Genomic DNA, 23,657 nt, shown 5'->3' with positions numbered 1-23,657 from the left:
TTGGAAATCTCTGTGTTATGGAAAAGCAGATGAATGCAAATACCGAAGCTGAAGAGCGCTCTCTCTTTCTTTCCTGCCAGTGGTTTGCAGCATGCCAGAGCTGGGACAAAGTGAGCTTGGGGGCACATGCAGCGTGAGGACAATGAAGTTCTCCCAGGGTGGTGGCATTTGCAGGTGCCTTTCTCTTTGTTAAGTGTTGTAGCCCACGAGAACCTGCTCCCCTGCCTTTCAGCTGCTTGGGAGGTTGGGCCAGTAACTGGGGTGTCAGCATGGGAAGCTAAAGGTAGCTGTTTTCTTCTTGCCCAGGCTGCTGCGAAGGAAGGCAGCTACAAAGATCCTTTGTAAGCATCTCTATTTAGGGGACTTGTGGCTTTGGTGAAGCAAACTCTGGGGGGGGGGCCTGCAAGTACCATTACAATTCCTTCTGTGATCCCATCCCTTCATCAGCAAGTCCTTACATTTTCTTTCTTTAGGAGCTTGTTTTGGCACTTATGTGTTCAGAGGAGAAAGAGGGGGGAGGAGTAACATGCATGTCACCAGGGCCCAGTGATTCTCTGTTAGGTGCCATTTACAGGCTGCACTTGAGTGTGCCAGATAAAAATAAGCATCTGCTTCTGACTGTCTCATCCTGTAGCTGTAATGATGGCTTGATGCAACTTTAATAGGAGCATTATCGGGGTTATAAAAGGCATTGAGCTCTCTGGACTTGACATGGCGATGGCTGTTAAATTGGTTTGAAGTAATAAAAGAAGGAGTCTGTTGCTAAAGTGGCTCTTCTCCCCTGTGTCCAACCCACCTTTGCTTTAGGGTACTTTTGGTGTCAGGGGAGGCAGAAGGACAGGAGGTCAATATTGAGTGTGGATTTTAGTTGTGTTTAGCTGGGCCAGCTTGAGTGCAGTGGGCCAGAGACAGCCTGCAGCTGGTGATGTGTGGTGTGGCTGCTCTGTCCTGAGCCACATTCTGGACCATCATGTCCTGATCTGGGGTGATGCAGATACAGACCTTTACTCCCCTCTGTCAAGCACTAGGAGCAAAGGATGATCAGTTTTAGCTAAAACTGGCTTGTTGCAAGAGACTGGAAGTGGCTGGCTGTCCCCCTGGCTGATGAAATTCCAGCTCCACCCAAGGTCAGGCTGCCATGGGGGTTAGATTTCACCTTCTGTGCCAACAGAACTGGTGGGAGCAAAACTCTTTGCTTAGAGCAAACTCCTAATAAACAGGACCTTTATTGCTGAAGCACTGCTATAGATTTATTAACTTAAAATCAAGCAAGACCTTTGCTGTCAGGCCACTCCTGCAATCAATGAAGCTGCCATCAATAGCAGTCAGCAGCATCGATCTGTTTTGATGCATGGATGCTGAAACTAACCTGTGCCCACGTGCAGGGCAGAACATGAACCACCAGGGCTGGGGATGGGGCACACTGCTGCCGTGGGTAGGGGGAGCAGAGCTGCTGAATTCAGACAGGAGAGAGCATCTTGCTGCAGCTATTGAAGGGCTGATCTCAAAACAATTTCAGTACTGCTGTAATGAGACCAAACTCTATTAGAAGCACCAATTTGAAGTGAATATGTATGCATAGAATCAATTTTATACTGGTGTGACTACATCAGAGCTGGGTATATTATATCATTAACTCTTTCTGTAACTGGACTTGCCTTGGGGTAGTGAGAACCCTGGAGGTGACCAGCCTTTTCTTAGAGCAATCTTGCTGTGTCTGATTGGTTTTATGGTGTGCCTAAATTGTAGCTCGCCTGGAGATAATAGGTCTCTTCAGTGCTTCAAATTAAATTACAGATGTTGCAAGGCCTGTTCAGAGAATGACTGTAAGAAAGGGTTGCTTGTCCCTGGCAGTTTCTGCGGGGAAGCTACGTGTGCCACAGCTCCCCAGTGTGTGGCAGGGGGCAGACAAGCTCCTCAATCCGTGCAATCCAGTGCAATAAGCCAATTAGCAAGGTGCTTGGTGGGGTGCAAACCCTGTGGGTGCAGCAGCCCCCGTTCTGCCTGCTCTGTCCTGCATGTGCAGCTGCCCCCAAGGCCAGACAAGAGAGACGAGGTCTTGCCCAGCCTGCAGCTCCTGCATTGCATCTTTATCTGAGTTGCAGTGGGCTAAGCTCAGTATAGAGACGTCTGTCCCAGATTTCAAAAACCTATTGCATCCCAATCCTTGGCTCTGCAGGGGTAGCAGAGCATGTTCCTCCAGGATCCCCATGCTGCATTGACATGTGCTGTTGTACAAGTTGTACCCCATGCCGTGCAGTCCCTGTGTGCTTACAGAGGGGACAGAAGGAGCTGTGATCAGCTTGTGTCTTGGCTGACTGGGTCACTGTTTTGGCTGTTTGCATGTTGGCAAAGGAGCTGGTAAAGTCTCCTGTCTGCCAAGGCTCCCTCTGTAGAAGAACTTGCAGTCTTCTCTCCTTTGGGGAAGCGGCTTCCCAAGCTTCTTTACTTGGAGCAGACTCACTGTCCTGCTGGGCTGTTGGTGGAGTTGCTGGGTGCTCTCACCTCCTAGTTTCTAGATGGAGATGCAAAAGTGTCTCTCTTGCACTCTCACAGGGAACTGATGTGTGTGCTGGGCCACAGTGATGTGTTTTTCTTCTACTGGGTGCTCTTCTTTTAAAAAGCATGCTACCAGGTTCCCCAGTGAATTCAGATTGCCTTCATTTGGCTTTCAAGACCCCAAACAGAGATTTTAGCTCTCTGTGTTGATGGCTCTGGTCTAGGAGCCAGGCAACCTGCTGAGCAATCTCCTTCCCTCAGTGAAATGGTAACAGTGGTGTCCTGCTTTTTGTGCTGGCATGAGAAGAACTTTTCGTGAGTGCCAGGTGTTGTCACTGCCCTCTGCTTTGATTAAGCCCAAAATGCAAATTGCAAAGGTATTGCTCTAATGAGGGATATCTGCATTTAAACCTGTTGCCATTGGGATGATTCCATATGCAAAATGCTTTGGGAACCTGGAGTAGAAACACTGGTTATCTCCTTCACTCTGAACAGAAATGTAAGGTTTCTACCCCCCTGCTTAAAATAGAAAATTATTTTTTTACTGTATTAATTTGGTTTTGCCCTAGCTGTCTCATTAGCTCATTATTAGACTGCTGGAAGGCACAAAAGAATTAGGTTTTTAGAAGCCATTTCTCTTTTTCTGAACTGCCATCCTTTTCCCTTCCTCTGGCTCACAGCAAGCTTTATACTAAGTATACTTAATACAGCTCCTTCATCATAAGCTGCATTAAAACTAAACTGCAGAGTAGAGGACATTCTTACAGGAGGTGTTGTCAGATCCTGCTGCAGGTTTGGGTTGCTTGAGTGTCCTGGTTCTGGGGTTCTCAGGCACGCTCATTAGGTGATCAGGCTTAGCCTGATCTGCTCTGGGGGATAAATGCCAAGTTGTGCTGTTTGGTGCATCATGAGGCAGCGTTTCTGCTCTCCTGGCATTGCCCCTTGCATCCCTCAGCAGCTGCTGCTGGCCTTTGACTCTCTCAGAAGCAAAGTGACCCAGACTGAGAGGCCTGTCCCAAGAGGACATGTGTCAGGACTTGCTGCCCCTCCAGCTAGTGCAGGACTTGTTTTACTCTAAGCAGAGCATGTGCTTGAGGCTATTGTGATGTGTGGCACATTCCTGCTCTCTCCAGGAAGCTTTCCTTTTTGTGCATTCCCGATGGGAAAGCAGCAGATGCAGAATCTGAACCGTCTGCTGCTTCCAGGCTTAAGGTGTTGTGTCTCTGTCTATAACAGGTTTGGAAGAGGTCTGGTGCATGGTTCTACAAAGGGCTGCCAAAGTACATCACACCTTTGAAGAGCAGCAGCAAATCCAGTGAGCTGCCCACGCAGCCTTGGCAAAGTGAGCCAGCGGTGCCGGAGCCAGAGAGCGTTGGTGCCAGCAGATCCTTCACCTGGGCCAGGGGAAAAGGTTGGTTGTCTTCTCTGTGTCCAGGAAGCAGTGGGGAGAAGGATTTGGTTTCTACTGTTGCTAGCAGGATTTAGGGATAGCCCACAAGTGTGGTGTGTTTCCCATGCAGGCAGTGATGGGGTCTTATGCTATGGTGTTTTTTCAGGTTTCACTGTGGTCGCCCAGACTAGCCTCAGTCCTCCTGGACTCCTTCTCCTTCAGTCCACCCATGCTTTCCTCCATTCTGTGCAGACCCTGCTGTTTTGCTATGATTGCCAAGAGAGGGACAACCCATGAAGCAGACACTGCTCCACAGGGCACCATTGGGCAGATACTTCAATTGCTTTATGCTGGGTTAGAAATTATACCCACCAGAATCTCTCTGGGGTCTTCCCAGGGCTTAAAGCAAGGAGGCAGAGATAGTCTTCTGCAGTTGGTGGGCAGAAGTGAGCTGATGCTGTCTTCTGTTTCTGACCCCCCTAAGCAGTTGAGGCTGGCAAAGGGTGAAGCTCATCCCGTGGCTTTGGGGAGGGGGATGAGGTTTACAGCATGGAGAGCTCGAGGCTGAGTTGTTCTTTAAATCTCTTGAAGAAGCTGTTGATTAACTTAACTGTGTGCAAAGCTAGAGCCAGAAGATTCAGCTCTGCCAAGCCTGAAGATTTGTGAGCTTCAGCACTCACATCCCTGTTGTGTTAGGCAGTCCTTGACTGAAGTAGACCATTGTGTTACATGGAGCATCTTGGGATTGCTGTTGCATCAGGTCCCTACCTTGTAGGGCTTCCTTCTCCATTCCCTGACATCTGGCCACCTTGTCCTTGCTCATATGCCCACTCCAGTGCTGTGCCTGGAGGTAGTGGAGGGGGAAGCAGCAGCTTGGCATTGAGGAGCTTGAGCACCCAGGATGGAGCACAGCAACAGAGAGATGCTGCAGAATTGAAGCCACTGACAGTCTGCTTTGATTTCTCTTCATTTCTTTCTGATGTGGATTAGCAGAACTCTCTGGCCTCTCTCCCCTTGTCTTTTGCTATTAGATCCACTCAATTGGAGAAGACCTCTTCAGTGTACCAGCAGAATACACCCTTCCCCATCACGATGTGCAGAGGGAAATGACCTTTTAATAAAGAGGACTCAGGAGAGTTTGATTTACAAAGCTTCTCTTTGGGCCCCAGCTAGGAAAACACTCCCAGCCCTGCTGTAACTCTTGTAATTAAAGACAAATTACATCAACAATAGGTGGTTGTGCTTCCCTCCAGGAGATGTTTGGAAGTTGTCTTAACAAATGAGCTGACTGATGGGGTGTTTTCTGCTCATGTGATACAGAAAACATTACAAGTCAGAGATGCTGAGCCCAGACCTGGCCTGGTTTTTCAGTTCTGATTTTTATTTGAGTTAGCTCTCCCCCCAAATAATGGCAAAGGAGCAGGTGGAGGAGAGCAAAGCAGCCTTTAGTAAGCTTTGATATGGATGGTGAACAGCCTTTCTCCCTGTGCTCTGATTTTTGGCTGGCTGCTGTTTTATGGGTTGGATAATAATAATTTATGGTTTTATTTTCTGGTGCTTCCTTTCCTTGTGGCCTTCTCTATTAGGCTGCCTGTCCTCTGGACAGCTTTCAATGGGCACTGTGGGCTGTAATTCATCTCTGAGCTGGGAGCTTGTGCGTCTCACCCCTTCCTTTAACTCTCTTTCACCTGCCAGTGCTGGAACTTGTGCTGTTTGTCATCTGAAACCTCTGCAATGTGCAGGGCAGCCTCCTTCCCCTACAGAGATGATGCAGCGGTGGTACTGCGGGCATGAATCTTCATCTGGGCCTGGGCTGATCTTCACAAGGCTGTGGTTGGCAAGGCAGCCAGCCTTACCTCTGCCTGGCTGCTGGCTTTTGTCAGCTCACACCTCGTACAGCCTCATCTGAACACGTCCTTGTGCTCAGAGTAGAGCCTTGTTGCTTGTTGGGCAGGATGTTCTCGGGAACAAGCTGTGGCATTTAACGTGCCTGAGCCTGACAGGCTGCTCTTGGGGTTTAGCTTGGCCAGCCATGTCTAACCCCTCTGCTCGCCTCCCCAGGTGCTGAAGGAGCCATCTCTGAGCTATTAAGGGATTCAAGTCAGGTGGACCACCACAGGCATAGCCATGTCCCAGCCCAGCCCCTGGAGAGCCCGGGGAAGAGGAGCTGTGGTTGTCTCTTTGACATCCTCTGTGCCGTGAGCTGAACCTCAACTGTCCCTTTTCTTCCTCGCGAGGAAGGGATCAGTGCCAGGCCCTGGGTACCAGCTGCTGCGGCTGCGGGAGGGTGTGGGAAGGCAGTAGGACTGAGGGTCCACAGGAGTGTGCCTCTTTCACCAAAAGCCAAAGCCACCAGGAAGTTTTATTTTTACACACCCATTATTTCTCTCGTGCTCGCTGACACTGGGATTTGCCATTGCCTTTAGTTTTTCTGTAATAAACAAGCAGTTGCCATGGGAACCCTGCTATTAGTTAAGGCACAATAGCAGGAATATTTCTCGTGCTGGGGAACAGCTCTCCTCCATGTGGTGGAATGTGGGTGGGTTTCTGCACCGGATCAGGTGGGATGGGGCAGGCACAGGGTGGGGAGCACTAAGCAGCAGGGCTTTCCTTCTTCCTGACTCTGAGTTCTGCAGAAAGAAATGTGAAGCATCTTGGTGGAAAGCCGAAGTGTGATCCCTGAGCTGTTGCACTGTTTGGCAGGAGGGCTGCCTGCTGCTCTGCTCAGTCTCCGGTGGTTTCTCCCTTTGCAGTGTGCTCCGGTCCTGTTGCCAAGCAATGTGCTGTCAGAGCAGAGGAGCAGTGGCTGGGCAGGGCAGTGCAGCAGCTTTGTCCAGCATCTGTGTGATGGAGGCCAAGTCCTTGAGTGATGGAGCAGAGAGGAGCATGCTGGGGCACATCAAGTGCTTTGCAGGCCTTGGATGAGGCTGTCCAACTTCTGTACAAGTTGGAGCTGCACCAAAACTCCATGTGTGCTGCTTCTGAAGGGCAGAACAGTTGGGTCCAGTCCCCTCCTCCTGCTTGGAGATGTCCTCATGACTTGCAGGCAACGCTGAGTGTGATCTAGCATAGGAGCTGCACTTGTTGAGACACTTTGGTTGTAATAAAACTCTTCATCTCTGACTCTCCCACCCGCAGGGAACAGGAGCTCTCAGCATCTCCACTCCCCAGAGGCTGTGTTAGCAAGGGCTGATGATCTGGCTGCTCAAGGGCTTGTACTCAGCCTGCTCATCCAGCACATCTGGGCTGTGCTGGGCATGTGTGGCTGCTGAGAGCTGTGGGGTGTCCATGAGTGCCCATGTGCTTCTTCTGTGGGTTTGGAAGCTGCAAGAAGTGCCAAGCTTTGAGTGTGCAGGGACTGAGTTCTGCCCTGCAACAGGCAGCAGGAGGGAGCATGGCTGGCTCTTGCCATGGCAGGCATGCCTGTGCCAGGTGCACACATAAAATGTTAAAGCTCAGCCCCAGCCAAGTGCTCCTTTACTCTTGGCCTCAGCATGTCCTCTGCTGCTGGGGTTAAGTGCAGCCTGGTAACCTCCACCATTACCTGTGGCACTCTGTGCCAGCCTGGAGGCTGAACCAAATGTCAGAGGGATCAAGGGCTCTGGCAGCAACCACAAGGGGGTTCAGGCCCTGGATGTAATTCCCTGTGGGAATTACACTTTTCTTGTGAGTTTTATCTCAGTGTATTTTTTAAACGGGCTTTTTTTTTGCAGTCATCTGGAATGGAGAGGGATAAATCTGTTATGTTAGCCTGAAAGTACAGCTGTCCAACGACTCTTATTGATATATCAGCAACTGCTGGAACACCAGATTGATGACTTCTGGGATCTGGAAAGTGCCAGCAGAAGATCTGGGAGCTTTGGGAGAAAAATTACCTTAAAGGGAAATATTGATGCAGTGAGTAAAATAGGCTGTTACTGGCAGCAGAGGAAATGAGAGCAGACAGGGCTGCTCCTGTGGTGCAAGTGCCTTTGTGTCATTAATATTTTCTTCCTCTTGTACTGGTCCTCTCTGCACTGCTGAATGGCAGAAGGGAAGGCAGTTAAAGTCATCTCCACTGACTCACCTTATTCAAATGAATCCTCACTTCCAGCTTTTTTTAATGGATTCACAGAGGAAGGAACTGTTCCGAAATGATGGATTTTATGAATCCAAGAGGCCAGAGTAGGCTGATGACCAAGTGGGGCAGGAGTGCATTTTCTGAGTGAATTGGGCAATGGGGTGGTCAGAATGATTCTCACAGCTGAGATTTGGATTTTATAGCAAAAAAATTCCATACTGCTGTGTATGAATTGTTATTAACAGTATTTATATATAGTGCCTCACCTCTCCCAGGGAACTCTGGGAAGTAGTGAAGCTATCTTGAAGACAGAAAAACCCATACCCAAACCTTTGCTTTGAAGGCTTGTAGCCAGAAGTGCAACCCCTGTGCTTGTAGCAGGCTTCGCTCTGTGAAGCTCCACAACCCCTTTCCCTGCAGGTGAGAGCTCCCATTTCTAATGGTGTTGGGAGGAGAAAGCTGTGGGTGCAGGAGGAGCTGGTGCCCAAGAAAAGCTGGAGGTGCAGGAGGAGTTGGTGCCCAGGGAAGGCTGCACGGGAAGCGAGGAGGGGACCTGGCAGCCTGCCCCTGGCACAGCACTTCCTAGCAGCATGGCATGCGTGGGGAGCTGCCTTCCAGGGCAACTTCAATAATGCTTTGCAATAACACTGGCAGCCAGCTTTAATATCCTCAGAGACGTTAACTCCAGGAAAGCACTATTTGAGGTATTAATATTTTTTTCTATCTTAATAAAATATTTGCTGTGGTACAGATTGCTCTCTGAACACAGGAGCGTCTGCAGAGCTCCTTGGTGGAAATAGTTGACAGCTTGTGCAAGGGGGAGGAATAGTTGTCCTCCTGTCCTGGGCAGTGTTAAAGGGTTTGTAGCTCTGCTAAGTGTGTGCAGTGGGCTTTAGGGCTGATACAGGGAGAACTGTGGGATAGCTCTCTCCTATCCCACATCTGTCACCTTGCACCACTGCAGCCCTGTCCCTCCTGGGCTCAGCAGCACAATGAGGTTGGACGTTGAGTACCACGGTGTGGAGGCAAAGTGGTTTGTTTGGTGGCACAAGGGACTCATTTCTCCTGGAAATGTAAGCTTACAAGTACAAAGAAATAGTTTGGGCTTCCTTATTCTGCAGCAGAGGCTGTGGGTTGCAGCCTTGCCTGCGCTATATCCCAAATGAGCCAATATTGTGCTTTCTATCAGGAATTGTGACCCACTGTTTGAAAGGGCTTCTGGGCTGCCAGGAGAGCAAATGTTTGCTGTGGTCAGACAGACAAATGCTGTGGCTGCAATCCTTCAAACAAGAAGATGGTTGCTTTCCTGTTACCTTCCTCCTCGGTCCCATTCCTTCTGTTCTGTGCTCAGGTGATTACAAAAGCCCTGGAGATGGAAAAACACCTTTCCCATTCTAGCCAGAGCAGCTGGCAGTCGAGTTATCTTTTACACCAATACACACAGCAGAGGTGCATGCATAATTGGAAATGGAAAAGTGGAAACAACCTGCCAATTTGGGAAGTTGTGTCTGGCAAAATGAGGCTCCTTCAGCTCCTGTGGAAACTATGGAGGGTAGAAAGCAGCAGGATTAGGGCCAGGATTCAGGGGAAGGAAAAAGAAAGAAGAAAGAAAAGCAACCTTGAAATGAGGGAAACATTCTCCTTGAGGAAGAGGAGCAACCCTTGCCTTTTAAGCCTTGGGGGCACAGTTGTGGGCAGGGTGCTGATAGGGATGAGTGTTGAATGGATGATAAGCTAAAGGTGGCTGGTTCCTCCTTTAATCGCTGCGGGGCATTTTATTTGATGTGCTCAGGATTTATCTGCTGTTTTCCTGATAGATCCCAGAGCCTCCACAGGGCCCCTGCTGCACTTGAAATGCAGCCTGGAGGAAGCCAGACCCTCTCCTCACTTTACTCCAACATGGATGCTCTTACATTACAGCCAGGACCCCTCCACCTGCAGCTGAGCAAAAACCAGCCTTGTACCCAGCCCTCACTGTGTTGCTTCCCCGTGGGAGATGGCAAACATCAGGAGGAGCAGGTTCAGTGTGCTGGCACAGGGGTCAGCAGGAGCAGAGCTCAGCTCCCTGCCACCTTGCAGGGCTCTTGGTCTGGCAGCAGGGAGCTTGGGCCAGCAAGGCTTGATACAGGGGCAGTATGGTGTGGTCCCAGTCAGGTTTAGGAGAGAAGCGCTGTCAGTGTCCACATCTGCTTCAGATGCTGGCACCACTGTGCAGCAGAGTTACAAATCATCTGTAAAAAGTAAAATCATACATTTGAGAGGAAGAGTGAACAGCTGTGGGGGAACTGCAGGTAGGGCTCCTTTTGGAGAAGGAGAATGTGATCAGCAAGGCAGCATTTGTTTGTGTTTTATTTGGATCCATCTGGCACCCTCTGTGGTGAGTGTTATGAACATTGTGAATAACTCTCTCTCTCCTCTCCTTCCCCCTGCTCTTTTCTGCAGTGGTTTCTAGCGACAGTGAGAGCGACTCGGAGTTCAGTTCCTCCAGCCTGGATGACAAATCCTTACCTGGGGGGTCAAAAGGCTCACGAGGCACAAAGCACCGAGCAGGGCTGGGTGAGGAGTTGCTCTTCCTTGTGGCTGGAGGGTGGGAAGTTTAAAGTGCTTGAATGTTTGGCTCTTGTACTGTGTGGTTTGGCTCAGCTTCTTGCCTACCCTGTGCTGGTGCAGCCCGCTGGCTGTGGTTGTGCCAGGGGGAGGATCTGATCCTTTCTCACTGGGGTAGTGTCAATGGGTCAAACAGGTGATCTGTTCCTCCACTGCCTGCAGTGTTTCAGAGTCTGTCCTTGCAGTTGGGAGCTGCTCCTGGCCAGCTCCTCACTCCTGACTTTATGGCACTGCAATTATTGGTGCTGTTTTAGCAGCAGAGAATGAAAACTAGGTTTTGATCCTGCTTCGGAGGCTGCCTGGATGGGGGTGGCGAGGTTGCTTCTCCCTTAGGACCTAGTCGAGCATCTGCAACCCCATCTTCCACCTACAGCAGCATCTCCATCTTGTGTCCCTGCAGCACTCATCGGGGAGCCCAGCCAGGCCATGGGCAGAGCCCTGGGGAGCACCCATTCCCCTACCCTCTCGGGGAGCCGCAGCAGCCTGGGCAGCGAGCAGGGGGCTGCCCTCAGTGCCACAGAGAGCTGCCAGAGTGACCAGCTGGCTGATGGGCGTGACAGCGATGGCAGCAGAGTCCTTGGTAAGATGAACCTCCTCTCTGGGCAGGTCCCTGCTTCTGGAGCTGGCTTCCCTCAGAGCACATCTATCTCAGAGACACACCTGGCAAAGCTAAGGCCTCAGATCCCCTTTCCCTCCTGCTTTTCTTATGGCAGATGCTGTCACAGCATTACAGCTCACTCCTTCCCTCTTCTGCAACATGAGTAATCGTTTGGGATGGGATCTGCCTACACCCACCTCTGAGAGCAGCTGTAGACTGGATCTGTCCCCTGCAAAGGCCTGGAGCTCCTGTCTGCCCTGCAGAGGCAGCAGGACAGATCGAGCTTTTGCTGAAGCAAAGCAGAAACCCAGCAGCTTTATGAGACCAAATAACGTTTTTCTGAATATTTGATGGCTCTTGAAGCCAAGCATGGCTCTTCCCAGAACTATGCAGTGCAAAAAGCTGACACTTCTCCCCCTCCTCAACAACCTTGGAGCAATTAAGTGACTGAGGGAGCAGAGGCTGCTATCACATCTGATCTGGAGTAGCTGAAGGAGAGATGCAAATGTGTTCTCTCGGCAGTTCCTGCTAATCTATTCAGTAACTCCTGAAGTTATCGTTTAGCACCGCTCCCTCCAGAGCACTCCTGCTGCCCTGTGACCTTCCACTCCTCTTGCTCCTGAGCCTGTTCTGTGCTGTGCACGTTGAGGTGTAAATTGGATTAGAGAAAGCAGATTTATCCTTCAGTGCAACATGGTGTGAGAGTCCCCCTCCCCATGCTTCCTGCTAGAAACAGCCAGCATCAAGTTGTTTTCTTGCTCTTCCTGCCCTCCCCAAGTTTCAGGGATTTGCAGTTTTTCCTTGATTTTTTTTTTTTTGTTTGTTTGTTTTTGCAGAACAAACCAGATCAGTGATACTTCTGTTCTGTCTGTCCTCTCTCTGGATTATTCTGCTGCCCTGGACTGGGTGATTTATTTTAAGCCCCTGTTGGCTGTGGTTGCTGCAGACAGCTGGTTCCTGCTGTGGCAGAGCAGCAGGTTGTCCTGTGAGATTGAAGTGGAAGGTAGTGGGTAGCAGGTGTGACCCTTTGGGTACTTTTTCAGCTGGTGCTGCACAGCCGTGCTGAGGTCTGGATGGATGCACACCTGGAGCGTGTGTTTGTGCAGTGCTTAGCACTTTGGAGCTTTCCTGCCAGCTGTTCGAACTAACTACTGCAAGGCCATGACAGTGCAAACAAATTCTTGGAAGCAAGAAGTGCCTTTTTCCTACTAAAAACCTCGTATGCAAAGCTTGGCACAAGGGGTCAACACTTTCCAGTGGGATCTCTCCTCGCTAAGCAAGGGAGAGCTAAAAATGACAGGCAGCATGGACATAAATGTAAAAAATTAAGACCATAGCAATCTCCTGAGCCCGGTTAAAATAGTCCCTGAGATGTAAGGAGGATGCTGCTAAGGAAAAGGTTAAGCCAAGCTGGCTGCCTAGAGAATACCTGTAAAGATCTTTATTATGTCTGGGGTCATTTATTTCCCAGGCTTCTTGCAGAAGGGGCTGCTTTGTTCAATTGTGCTTGCAGCAGAGAGTGCCTTGGTAGGGGAGTTCTGTGGCTCCCAGAGCCTGGGAAGGGAGGCAGGGAGAGGCAGAAGTATTTCTGCTCAAATGTGCTGGGGTGGGAATGAAGCCATGGGTGATTGCAGCTGGCATGAGCTTGAGAACTGATGGAGAGTCACATCAGAGAACCAGCCAAGCATCCTCCTGGGCTGAGGAGCTGCTAAAGGCATGCAGGGAGCTATGGCTCTGTGACCACAGGAGGTGGCAGGATGGGCTACAGAGTCTGTCTCTCAGCTTGTCCTGGCACTGTGCCCTTCCACAACAGGAGTGCTGGCAACATTAGAGATTCTAGCAAAGGTGTCTGCAAGGAGGTGAAGCTGGAACCTGAGTGTGCTGCGGGAGGCAGAGCTGTGCCCGTGTTGTGTTTGCCATGGCTGCGTGCTCTTCCACAGCACAGGTCATCTGCAGCACTTCAGGGTGGGAAGGAGAGAGGGAATGCAGGACGGGGTTTGTTTTCCCTCCCATGTGTTTGGGATGTGGTCTTGCCTCTGTGCAGCGAGAGAGCAGCAGGGGTGAGCATGGTTGGTGTTCCTTTTCTCTGAGAGCACTTCACATGCCCAGCTGGAGAGATGCTACCACTGTGTGCTCTGGCAGCCACGATCCATTGCACATGAATTTAGGGATCAGCATTATGCAGTGGTGCCACTTGTGTGGCCTCATCTTCTGCGCAGCTCTGCAGCAGGTGGTTTGAGATCAGACGTCCAGGAGGCTGCAATGCTGAATGCCCCTGTGCTTTGTCAGCAGAATAAAGAGAGGAACAAAATCAGACCTGTAGTCCCCTAGGAAGTGTCCTGTTCTTCAGGGGGGTTCATGTGTTCTGGGATGCTGGAGGTTTGGGGTGTACAGATGCTTGGGGAGCCTCGGGGCAGATGGCAGTGCCTCTCCCAGTCTTTAGATCAGAGCTTTGTCTGTCTGTGAGGGGTTTTTCCATAATGGGTCCCTCTGGATGCTACTATTTGCTGAAAAGCAGAGGCTGTTCTTGCTGTTGTTCTCTGTAAAGAGTGTTGGAGGCCATGGGCAATACTCTTTCCTCCATCTCCCTGCCTGTGGGACAGTTCCTGTGCTCCGCTCTGATCCAAAAGCAGAGCAAATGGCAAAGATCCTTTCTCATTTAAATTGCTGATTCTCTGCTGTAGGTTGGGGAATTAAAGGGAGATTTTGCTATAGCTTTGCTGAAGTCTCTGCAACTTTTTAACACTGTTGGGAGCAATTTTTGCTTCATATTAGCACTTCAGGTGCTGTTCTACCAGTGATTTTCTTTTCACTTTTGTTTCTCACCTCTGCTCTAAATCCGGTCTCAAGTGCGACTTTGCAGAACTCTGGCATCCTTAAATCCCAGGCTACAGCCAGAGCTGGGAGTTAGGGAGTGGTACTGCAAAGGCAGCTGTGCTTTCATAGTTTTTGAGCTGTTTAAGTCTCAAGCATGGTCATGCAGTAGAAGGAAAACAAGGAGCTGTTAAGGAGAGTTTGTAGGTTTCCAGCGCACTGCTCTGGCTGGGGTTTGGTGAGGCAGATAATGAAGCCTGGGGTTTGTCATAAAATGACTCACTGTCAGAGCTGCACTGGGAGTTAGGCAACCTCAGCCCATGAGCCAAAGTTGCAGAAGAGAGTGGTGAGTTGAGAGGCTGCCAATTTCTTTTTCTTTCTTTCTTTCTTTTTTTTTTTTTTTAACCACCTGCTTTCAAACCCTTTCAAAATCATCATTTTCTGAGGGTCTGGGGTTTCTTCTGATAGCTGTAAAGAGGAAGGTCATGTGCTTTTTTTTTTTTTATTACCTGGAGAATGTTTTATCTTAAAGCCAATGAAATTTGCACACAGGGAAGAAGAACAATCTTCCTTTTTCCCTTTGCTTGCCCCCAGCTAGGGAGGTGACTCACCTTGTTCTGGCTGTTCAGCTGATATGCTAAGAGGAGCCTCAGTTTTAAAAGCAGAATCCTCACAACTGTTAAATGTGACATTTTTAATAAAGAAAGGAAATATCAAACAGAATTAAACAAAGAAATCATCAATATCTTACACTGGTTTTCTTGAGCCCATGCAGAGCTTTTAATGGAGATAACATCTTTGAGCTTGGACCTGGCTGCTGTAGGGGGTAGATTAAGAGAAAAAGGCATCTTTCCTCAGATCAGTAGCAAGTTCTGTTTTGGTGGAATCAGTTAATGGGGTCCTCAGGGTCTTCTGAGGACCTTGTCTCAGGAACAGGTCAATCCTGTTTGATATTCTGTGGGTCACCTGAGGAGCTTGCTGATAGGGAGCATTGAATGAGTTTGACGTGGGGTGTGGAGCTGGAGGAGGCTCTAATTTGTCCTTGTAAGAGAAACTTTGAAAGAGAAAGCAGCCACGAAATAGCTAAGGAATGAGTGGCGTATGTCTGAGTGCAAATCACTGTCTCCCCACCTCTGCTTGTTTGCCAATGTCTAAATTATTAATACTTAAAGAGCAGCACAGCAGCTGGCAGTTAAACAGAGTCACGTTAAATAGAGCTGTTGCTGAGTCTGGGAGCTGGGACGATGATGGCAGTGCCTGGTGGGGTGTAAGAAACATTGTGGCTTGCAATCACAGGGTGAAACCAGCTGGAGGAAACCCCCACAGGTCAGTAGGGCCAGCCTGGGCCTGGGTCCTGAAGCTGCAGTTTCTGGATACCTCTCTTTGGCTTCTTGCTTTGTAGCTGTCATGCTGGGAGAGTATGAGCAGAGCTGAGGAAAGGGCCTGGAACTGAGAGAGATGGGCAAGAAGTGCTGCTTCCAGCTGTCTTAATTTGGGGAGATTTATGCCCTGTCTTTCAGGAACTGACTGGATTTAGAAGTGAGGTGGTGTCACTCTCTCCGTGGCTCAGTGCCTCCCTGGCTGGGGCAGGCATCAACTTTTGCTCATAAATATGCAAGCTGTTAATACATGAGACAGGCAGAGGCATTCTGCATTATTTTCATGGCAGCAAATTCTCAGGGCATCTTTGAAGTTAAAGCATTAGCCTCTTATTTTTCTTCCCTTCTGTTTCTCAGATGTCTGTTTTGCTCCCTCAGGGACAATGAGGAGGTAACAGTTTGCTTCAGTGGGTCTAACTTCTCCATTCCATGTAGGGAAAAAAATTGTCCTAATAGTAATTAGGCTCAAAATGGGATAGTAATTTCTTTAATGACTTTCTTCATGGCAGTCTTTGGGGAGGTGACTTTTGTTTTCCTGTGCTTGCTAAGAAAGTTGCTTAAATGCTTTTAGACACCTCCTCTCATCCCTGTGAGCTACAGCCAGGCAGTGCAGGCTTCCAGGGCTGACTTTGCAGTGGGGTGGAATAGATGGGTGACCACACAAGGGCGCTGTGTTTGCAGCCCCTGCTCTTCCTCCCTCTGCCTGCACTAAGGACACAGAATAGGAAGGAAGGAAGAGGGGTCAGATGTAGAGGGAAGAGCCTCATCCACACCCAGCCCCTCCAAGTCTCTGCCACCTGCACTGACTGCCTTATCAATCTTTGTGCACTGCTCTGTGCCTCCTCCCTCCTGCCCCTTTTCTCAAAGATTTCTGCCACTGCCACGAGATTGAGTTTTCCTGCTGCCAAGGAGGATGAGTTTTCCCTCTTCCACAAAGTGAAAAAACTGAATTGTGTCTTCATGGCTGAGAAGCTTTGAGCTGCCTCTGCCTCCCTGTATTGGTGCTGCACCGAATGGTCCTGCTGTATTTATAAATAAAACATGGCTCTGGGTAGTGACAGCATTAGGAAATGATTCAAGGTTTGCGTTCCAGATACATGGCCTTTGTAAACATGAACCTCAGGAGAAGCTTGTGCCCCCTTCCATGATTTGAGGAGTTAAAATATTTTCATCCTCAAGTGGTAGAACCAAAACATTTTCATCTCTTTTAAGTTCCCTCTTGAAGTTAAGTGAATAAAGCCTTGAGTACCTAACGAATAAATGACTTTCACTAGTGCTGTAATTCTCCATGGAGTTTTACAGTGAAGACTTCTTTTTCCCTTGAAAATAGAGGAATGATAAAGACTCATTCCCTTGTCTCTTGCACTCAATACATCTGGAAACAAGTTTGCTGCTGAAGATGAAAACCCTGTTTTTGTGCCTTCTTCCAGATTGCAGAGGTCTGTGGTTTGGTCTTTGATCAAGCAGCCTGTCTGGCCTCCTGCCCCTCACGTCCCTAGACTTATTCTCTGCCCTTTGAAATCCATTTACTCCTCATGCTTCCAGCCTTCTATTCAGCATTTTGCACAGAGCTCTGAGGGCAATAGTTGGTATCTTTCAAAACAAAGCATAAAGGAAAGAGCACAGGAAGGCAGTAATATAGAAGTTAAAAGTCTGGGGTTTGGAGTCTTTGTAAACACATTGAGAGGTTTTATGGCTCAGGAGGTTATCTGTCAACTGGGATGTCAGCCAGTAGCTGGTGGGAGGAATTTGCAGGACTCCCTGTGCTTTGAACATTTCACATGAACTCGGTGACTGGAAATACCTCCTGTCCCTTCTCCAGGAGCCAACATAATTTGTGTCCTCTTCTTTTTGGAAGAGTTAGTATTGACCCGCTGATGCCTTGGAGCTGCCATGCTGCCAGCTCCACATCTCATGGGAACCCAAGAGACCCTGAGTTTCACCAGGGACTGCTGAGGTGATTAGCTCAGGTTCATTCAGCTGACATGAGCCAGAGTGCCTTCTGCAGCAGAGCATTGCTCTCCTGCACCCATCCCCAGCCACAGGCAAGGACTACATTCTGCCTGTCCATGGTCTGAGCACCCAGAAGGCAGGAGGATCACTCAGAGGACCTGCTCTGTGACACATGGATGCTGTCACCTGGTTGGGAAACCCCTGACTGCTGAGGCTTGGCTTTCTGTCTGACTTGGCCCTTGGAGGGAAGCATGTACCAGAGGACCAGTTCTAACAGTACAACTCCTTCTTTGTCCTTCTTTCCCTATTTCTTTCCCCTGTCTTTAATAAAGTTTAATGGGCCTTGACTGCTGACAGAGTGTGGAGTAATGATGCATAGACGTTCTGTTCATTATTTTTAGGAAGCTTTTAAAACGGCACTGAGAATGCAAAAGCAACATAAAATAACTCTGCCAAGTTTCTCCCCTTCACTGCTTTCCAAACAAAACTTTTGTCTTTATGTATCTTGAAGGCAAACGGCGTGGCCGCACCAGACCGCGATGCTGACGGAGGTGAAGATGGAGCTGCTTGGCCTGGATCCAGCTCTCACCCTTTGCCCACTCCTGTAGACCTCACTCCAGACAACAACTGCTGCCTGTGGTGACTTTAGGATGACAGGTTTTGCACAGGTGTTAGCAGCACAAGGGCACCTGGGAAAGCACCTGCCTGTCCTCCCTGCCTCACTGACCTGGTTTATGGCTTGGTCTGGTTTCCCCTTCTGCTGACTGACCTGCACTTTGGGGTGCTGCTCAGAGAGGGGTGCTGTGCTCCATGGTCCTGCTTTGGGGTCCAGACCTGTGTTTGTTTGGAAAGGGCACAAAAAGTGCTTACTAGAGCTACAGAAATGTGTGCTGCCTTTGCTTGCCAAGCCCAGCCCCTGGCCTCAAGTTCAGTCCCTGGCCTTGCAGTCTTCAGGAGAAAGGGAAATTCACTCCTGTGTCCCTGAATAGGATGACTGAGGAGGACTGAATAGGTCCCTGAGGAGACTGCACCCTTCTACTGCTTCTCAGCTCAGGGGTGAATTTCCCTGGGTGAGAATTGGGTTCCAGTTTGCTCTGGCCTCCCATGGGCTCAGGGTGTCACTTGTGTGTTTCTGGTTTGACTCGGTATGAGTCTGGTGGGGACATCCTGAATCAGCTGATGAAGTACTGGCTGCTCAGGGAGCCTGCAGTTAGTAAAGAAATGTTCAAAGAAGTTTGCTATCGATTCTTAGGTGCTCCTGGCTGAGCACTGTGTGTCCTGTGGTGAGGTTGATGCCTTGGCAGTGGGATAATGGGCACTCTGTGTGCTGCAGCTCCTGCTGGGAGGATGCCCACCCCCACACGGCTCAGCTGGCTGCTTTTGGGTACCCAAATTGGATAAAAACTTTCAGATTATTTGATCCTGTTAAGATCTGCCAATTCTCCTCCCACATGCACACTTTATCTTCTTCTGCATGAGCCTTTGTTTTACTTTTTTCCTGCAAGTCTGGCTGACTGTGATGATGTCATCACAAGTCAGGCTGTAGAAAGCTGCATGTCCCAGATCTACTTAATCTTCAGGATAGACAATTTCCCTCCAAGGCCTGACATGAGAAAAATCAAATTACCTGACATCTCTAGAGCCATTAGATCTTTGAAGGCCTGAACAAAACAAGCACTGGGCAAGTAGGAGTCTGTGGATTTTATTAAATGCTTTGGATCTGACCTGTCTTTTGCTGAAGAAACAAACTATGCCAAAAAGTTCCCTCTGAAATCACGGATTTAAAGGCAATTTGTGCCTGTTAATGTCAGCCTTTTCCCTTGGTTATTACTCTTCTGTTCTCCTTTGCTGCTGGGCACTTTGTGTGCATGTAGTATATGCTCTTACAAATGGCTGCAGTATGAAGATAAATGAGATTGGGTGCTGGAACACTCGAACAGGAGATCGGAAATCAATCCTTAACTTTCTTTCTAAATGAACATAGCCCAACAGAAGACCATTCCCTTACTGCTTCTCTGGCTAATGTGCTGTGGCAGGTTGCTGGGAAGACCCTTCCAGCTCTTCCTCTGTGTTTTTTTTCTGCTCTTTTGAAAATGAAAACAAAACCTTTGGCTGATGTGGACACAAAGAGAAATTACTGAGCGTAGGCTTCACAGCATCAGTGGTGAAGAGAGAAAGGGATGAGGTCCTCCACTGAGAGAAGCTTTGTGTCATGGTCTGTGTTGTTTAAACCTGGCCACTGAGGCTTGACCAGCTGTGTCTCTGAAAGGGGTAATGCCCAAATTATTGGCTGTCTCTGGAAAGGTAAACCCAAAAATCAGCTCTTGCTGAAACGCCAGTATGATTTCAGAGCTGAGGTCGTGCTATTTCTTCTGAGAGCTGTAGGGTCTTCGATTTCAGAAGTGTTTTGCCACTAAAAAACTCCTGTCTTGCCTGGGAGCTTCTGACAGTCCTACTGAGGCTGTCTTGCTCACACTGTCATTACTGCAGTGCCTCAGACAGCCTGGCCTGCCAGCATAAGTTAATTCTGTAGGAGGAGGAGAAGGAAAAAGACACTTAGACTCAATTTTCTTTAAACGTGTTACTTTCTCATCAAAAACTCCACTCTGTGAATTGAGAGACTTTTTAAAATGGAACATGTCATTTCTAACTCTTCTTGCATTTCTTGTGCTTCATTCCTGGGCAGTGCAGGCAGGTCAGTCACATTTTCACCCCCACTCCCACTTCCCACAGCCACTTACTGCACTGTGGGTTGCCAGGTCTGCACAGGAGCCTGGTGATCCTTGCTGGCTTGCTGCTCTGCTTTGATTTTGAACTGAGACTAGGGTTTTTAAACACTCAGACTTGGAACTGCTTTTCTACCAGTGAGACTGGAAAACTCACTTTCTCACCTCTTTATTTTACCTCCATGGAGTAATTCCACCTGAGTTTGAACCAGAACTGTTCAGTTATCTATGGAAAGACTCCTCTTGGGTTGAGGGATGGATCTAGCCCAGGAGAACCAGAATGCAATCTAGCCACATTTGAATGTGATAGAGAAACATCTGCAGCTCTGTGCACATGTTTTCTGTTCAAGGCCACTTTTCCTTTTGTTGTGTCTCTCTTGGTTGTGTTTTGTAGCTTTTGTTGGAATGTTGTCCTAAACCTGTAGTGCTTGATTGCCTTTTGAGTTGGCTCAAGATGGGCCAGAAGGACTCAGTGAGTTGTGCTCAGTCTGCTCTGGTTGGTTGTGTTTCTTCTATTATTTTGTTGGTTTTGTCTCCATCCCTTACAACTTTTATGTAGTGTTTTACCTACTGGAAACAATAAAGCTTTGGCTCAGTAACAACTGCTTGCTGTTTTTGAAACAGTAAAAAATATTTTTTCCATTCCCAGGTTGCAGATGCTCTCCAAATCCTTGGGCTGGCTCCAGCAAGGAAAGAAAATAATCCAGCCAGTGGAATGGTGATTCACACGGCTGGAGTGGAATTGAATTCTGCATTTGAAAGTCATCTTTTGTCTTGCCCCTCTTTGGTACCTTGTGATGGTGATGGCAGGGGCACAGGTCTGCTCCTCAGCCCCTCTGTGGAAGGTTTTCCATGTGGTAACCACAAAGCAGCCGTGGTTGACGTTCTGTCAAGCGCTGTCCCCACAGCCTCACCCCTCACCCCGGTTTGACAGTTGGGGTCTGTTTGGCTTTGCCTGCAGAGAAGCAGCTCCGCATTGTTCGCCGAGCGTGAGCAGCCCTGCCCTGCCTTCCACTCAGCATTCACCTTCAAGGTTTCAAATGGCTTTTTAATCTGTTGTTGCATTTCCCGTTTTAAAAGCGCCTCGCTAATTGCTGTGGGGATTGTTTTGCTGGGGAGCTGCCATTAGCCCAAGGATGGAGCGTGTCAAGGTCTAACCACCTCTCATGTTGTTCCTTCCCCACTCCGCTTGCCATGACAACACCCAGCACATGGGAAAGTCTACTGTGGGATCTCTCTGAGTCAGAAACACAGGCCATGAATGGCCAAGTTTCCATGTTTGCTTTTTCCAGCTATGGTTGGAGGGGAAAGGGGATGCTTGCTCTGTGGGAGCCACGTGTTGCAGTTCAGTGCAGCTGAAGCAAATGTGCTACCAGCTGGTGTTTAGACAACCTGTTTCTGGCCATTGCTGAATAGGACAGCAAAGGCCCTTGACTATCAGCTGGAGTGCCTGGACAGTGGTACAGAATGTCAGATAACCTCTGCGGGTGGGTGAAGTTCATTTGTAAAATCAAACTTAGCAGCAGATGCTCTTCTTTCCTCCCTGCACCTCCCAGATGTTTCCTTGCAGGCCAGAGGGCTGGAGGCAGCGATACCTCACCAGCCCACCTCTCATTTCTTCCTGCCACTATTTCCATGGCTTTGTTTCTCTTCATGGTGGAGGCTGCTCTTGGATCACAGCACCCTGTTCCTGCAGGTGGGTGTGACTGGCAGGGAGCTCTGGGAAGTTTTTTTGAAGAGCCAATACTGCAATCAAGTAATGAGACTTTCAGCAGGTGTAAGATGGCAGGTGACAAGTAAGTGTCTTGTGGACAACTTGAGCTGCTCCTTCAGATTCCCTCCTGACCACCTTATTAGCCCAGCATTCAGGCAGCACTGGAAATGGCTGCAATGCTCAGGAGGCACCAGGTGAGGATCGCTCCATGGTAGTGCAGACAGGACCAGGATGTGTGCTGCCTGCCAGTGACGTGTGGCAGGCATCCTTCTGCACCCCTGCCCTGTACTTCTCTCCCTGCAGAAATATTTCCTCCTGTTATCTTCATAGCAAAATGTGACAGGGGCCAGCCCAGCCCCATGGCTGCAGCCTGTGCCCTGCTGCTGAGCAGTCCCTGGAGACACCCACACAGCACCCAAGGGTGCTGCTCTGATCAGTGCTTGGGAGCTGCACCTTTGAGGGATGCGTTCAAATGCCCATGAGGACGAGGAGTAGGGCTGTACACATCCAACTCCACACAGGTTCTGTGGGTTGGTTAGAAGGCATCCCTTTTTTTTCCTTTTCCTTTCCACTGTTTTCTGTCTGGCACTGGAATTTGTTTGTAAAATGCTGGAGGGATTATTGCTCTTGTTTTCCTCTCTGGAATGCGTGGCTCCACACGATATTTTGCCAGGAAGGATGGATTGTGGTTTTAAAGTACTTTTGTTGTGGTCTCTATCAGTTTAACAGCAACTGTTATGCCCTCTCTCAGCCCCCAGCTATTTGCCATTTCCTCCCAAGTGCTTCCCTGTGACTCTGTAGTTGACCCAAAGCAGCAAAGAGGCATCTCCACCTCCCTTTCTCATCAGCACTCTTACAGCCTAATCACTGTAGGCAGTTATTATCTGGGGCTGGAGACTTGCTGCTAATCAGGACCTTATCAGGGCCATCTGGGCAAGGGGTGCTGGCAGAGACACCTTCCCCTTCCTGACCTGACTGACTTTGCTATCAGAGCTCTGACTAATTAACACAGGCCTGTGGCCACTTTAAAATATTTGCAATTATACACCTCTCCTGCTGCCATCATCTCCAATCTCATCTAGAGCAACCCCTCCTGTGTGGGAGCTGCCCTGGAGCAGCTACCTGCTGGACTGTTTTGGGGGCCAGAAGTGGGAGCTAGGTGGAGAGTCACATCTCCAGAACTGGTCCTTGCTTTACACTGCTTTGTAGTGACAGCCTCACACAAGATCCCCCAGCTCAGCTGCTGGTGCTGGCTCAGCTCTGTGTATCTCTGAAGCTTATTCACCTCCAAAAGAGTCCCCAGACTGATACATACCCAACCCCTGGATGGGGACAGCAGCTGGATTACTGAGAGTGGCTGAGCCCAGCATGATTTATTTTTCTTCTGGTAAGGCCAAGCTCAAGAGACCAAGAAAACCTCAGTGAACAGCTGAGCCCCACTGCAGGAGATCAGGGGGCAGGATCTGGGCCCCGGGTGAGCAATTGTCAAGCCACCAATGGGACAGACCTTCATCTTCAAGTGACACCCATGCAAAATTAAACTCCTCCAAGCAATCACACCATGGCTATTAAAATGGTGCCTTGAGAAACACAAATTAGGGATATAAATCTTTCTGTCTGTGTCTGGGAGGTACCTGTTTAATTAGCATCGTTGAGCAGCCTTGATGTAGTAAGTGCTAAGTAGGAGACTTGCCAGATTTTCCTGTTTTAAGAGCAGGTGACTTAATGTTCTGCTTAAATTTCCACCTTGTGATTGTTTTCTCTGTACTTGCTGGAGTTGCTTTGTTGTCAGCAGCATGAGGAATTAGCTGTTGTCACTGGGCTAATCAGATGCCACTGCACCGAGGAGGAGCTGCCCACACCACCCTGCCTCAGCCCTCCGCGGTCATGGACGTCTTTGCATCTCAGGGCAGAGGG

The 23,657-nt window shown here is 49.1% G+C and overlaps 1 protein-coding gene across 1 annotated transcript in view; it reads left to right on the top strand.

Annotated features, from left to right (window-relative positions):
* The window catches only part of RPH3AL (rabphilin 3A like (without C2 domains)), a 33,497-nt gene extending 12,478 nt beyond the window's left edge, over positions 1 to 21,019 (top strand). Inside the window, exons 5-8 of the mRNA XM_054394532.1 lie at positions 3,736 to 3,910; positions 10,392 to 10,505; positions 10,957 to 11,136; positions 20,988 to 21,019. Coding sequence (XP_054250507.1) covers positions 3,736 to 3,910; positions 10,392 to 10,505; positions 10,957 to 11,136; positions 20,988 to 21,019 — 501 coding nt within the window. The remainder of the gene's footprint in view (positions 1 to 3,735; positions 3,911 to 10,391; positions 10,506 to 10,956; positions 11,137 to 20,987) is intronic.
* The last annotated feature ends 2,638 nt before the right edge of the window (positions 21,020 to 23,657 follow it).

Source organism: Indicator indicator, chromosome 30 (genome assembly GCF_027791375.1).
Source record: "Indicator indicator isolate 239-I01 chromosome 30, UM_Iind_1.1, whole genome shotgun sequence".
Classification (NCBI taxonomy): domain Eukaryota; kingdom Metazoa; phylum Chordata; class Aves; order Piciformes; family Indicatoridae; genus Indicator; species Indicator indicator.
The sequence above is the reverse complement of the archived record's forward strand: the minus strand, read 5'-3'. Positions and strand labels throughout refer to the sequence as shown.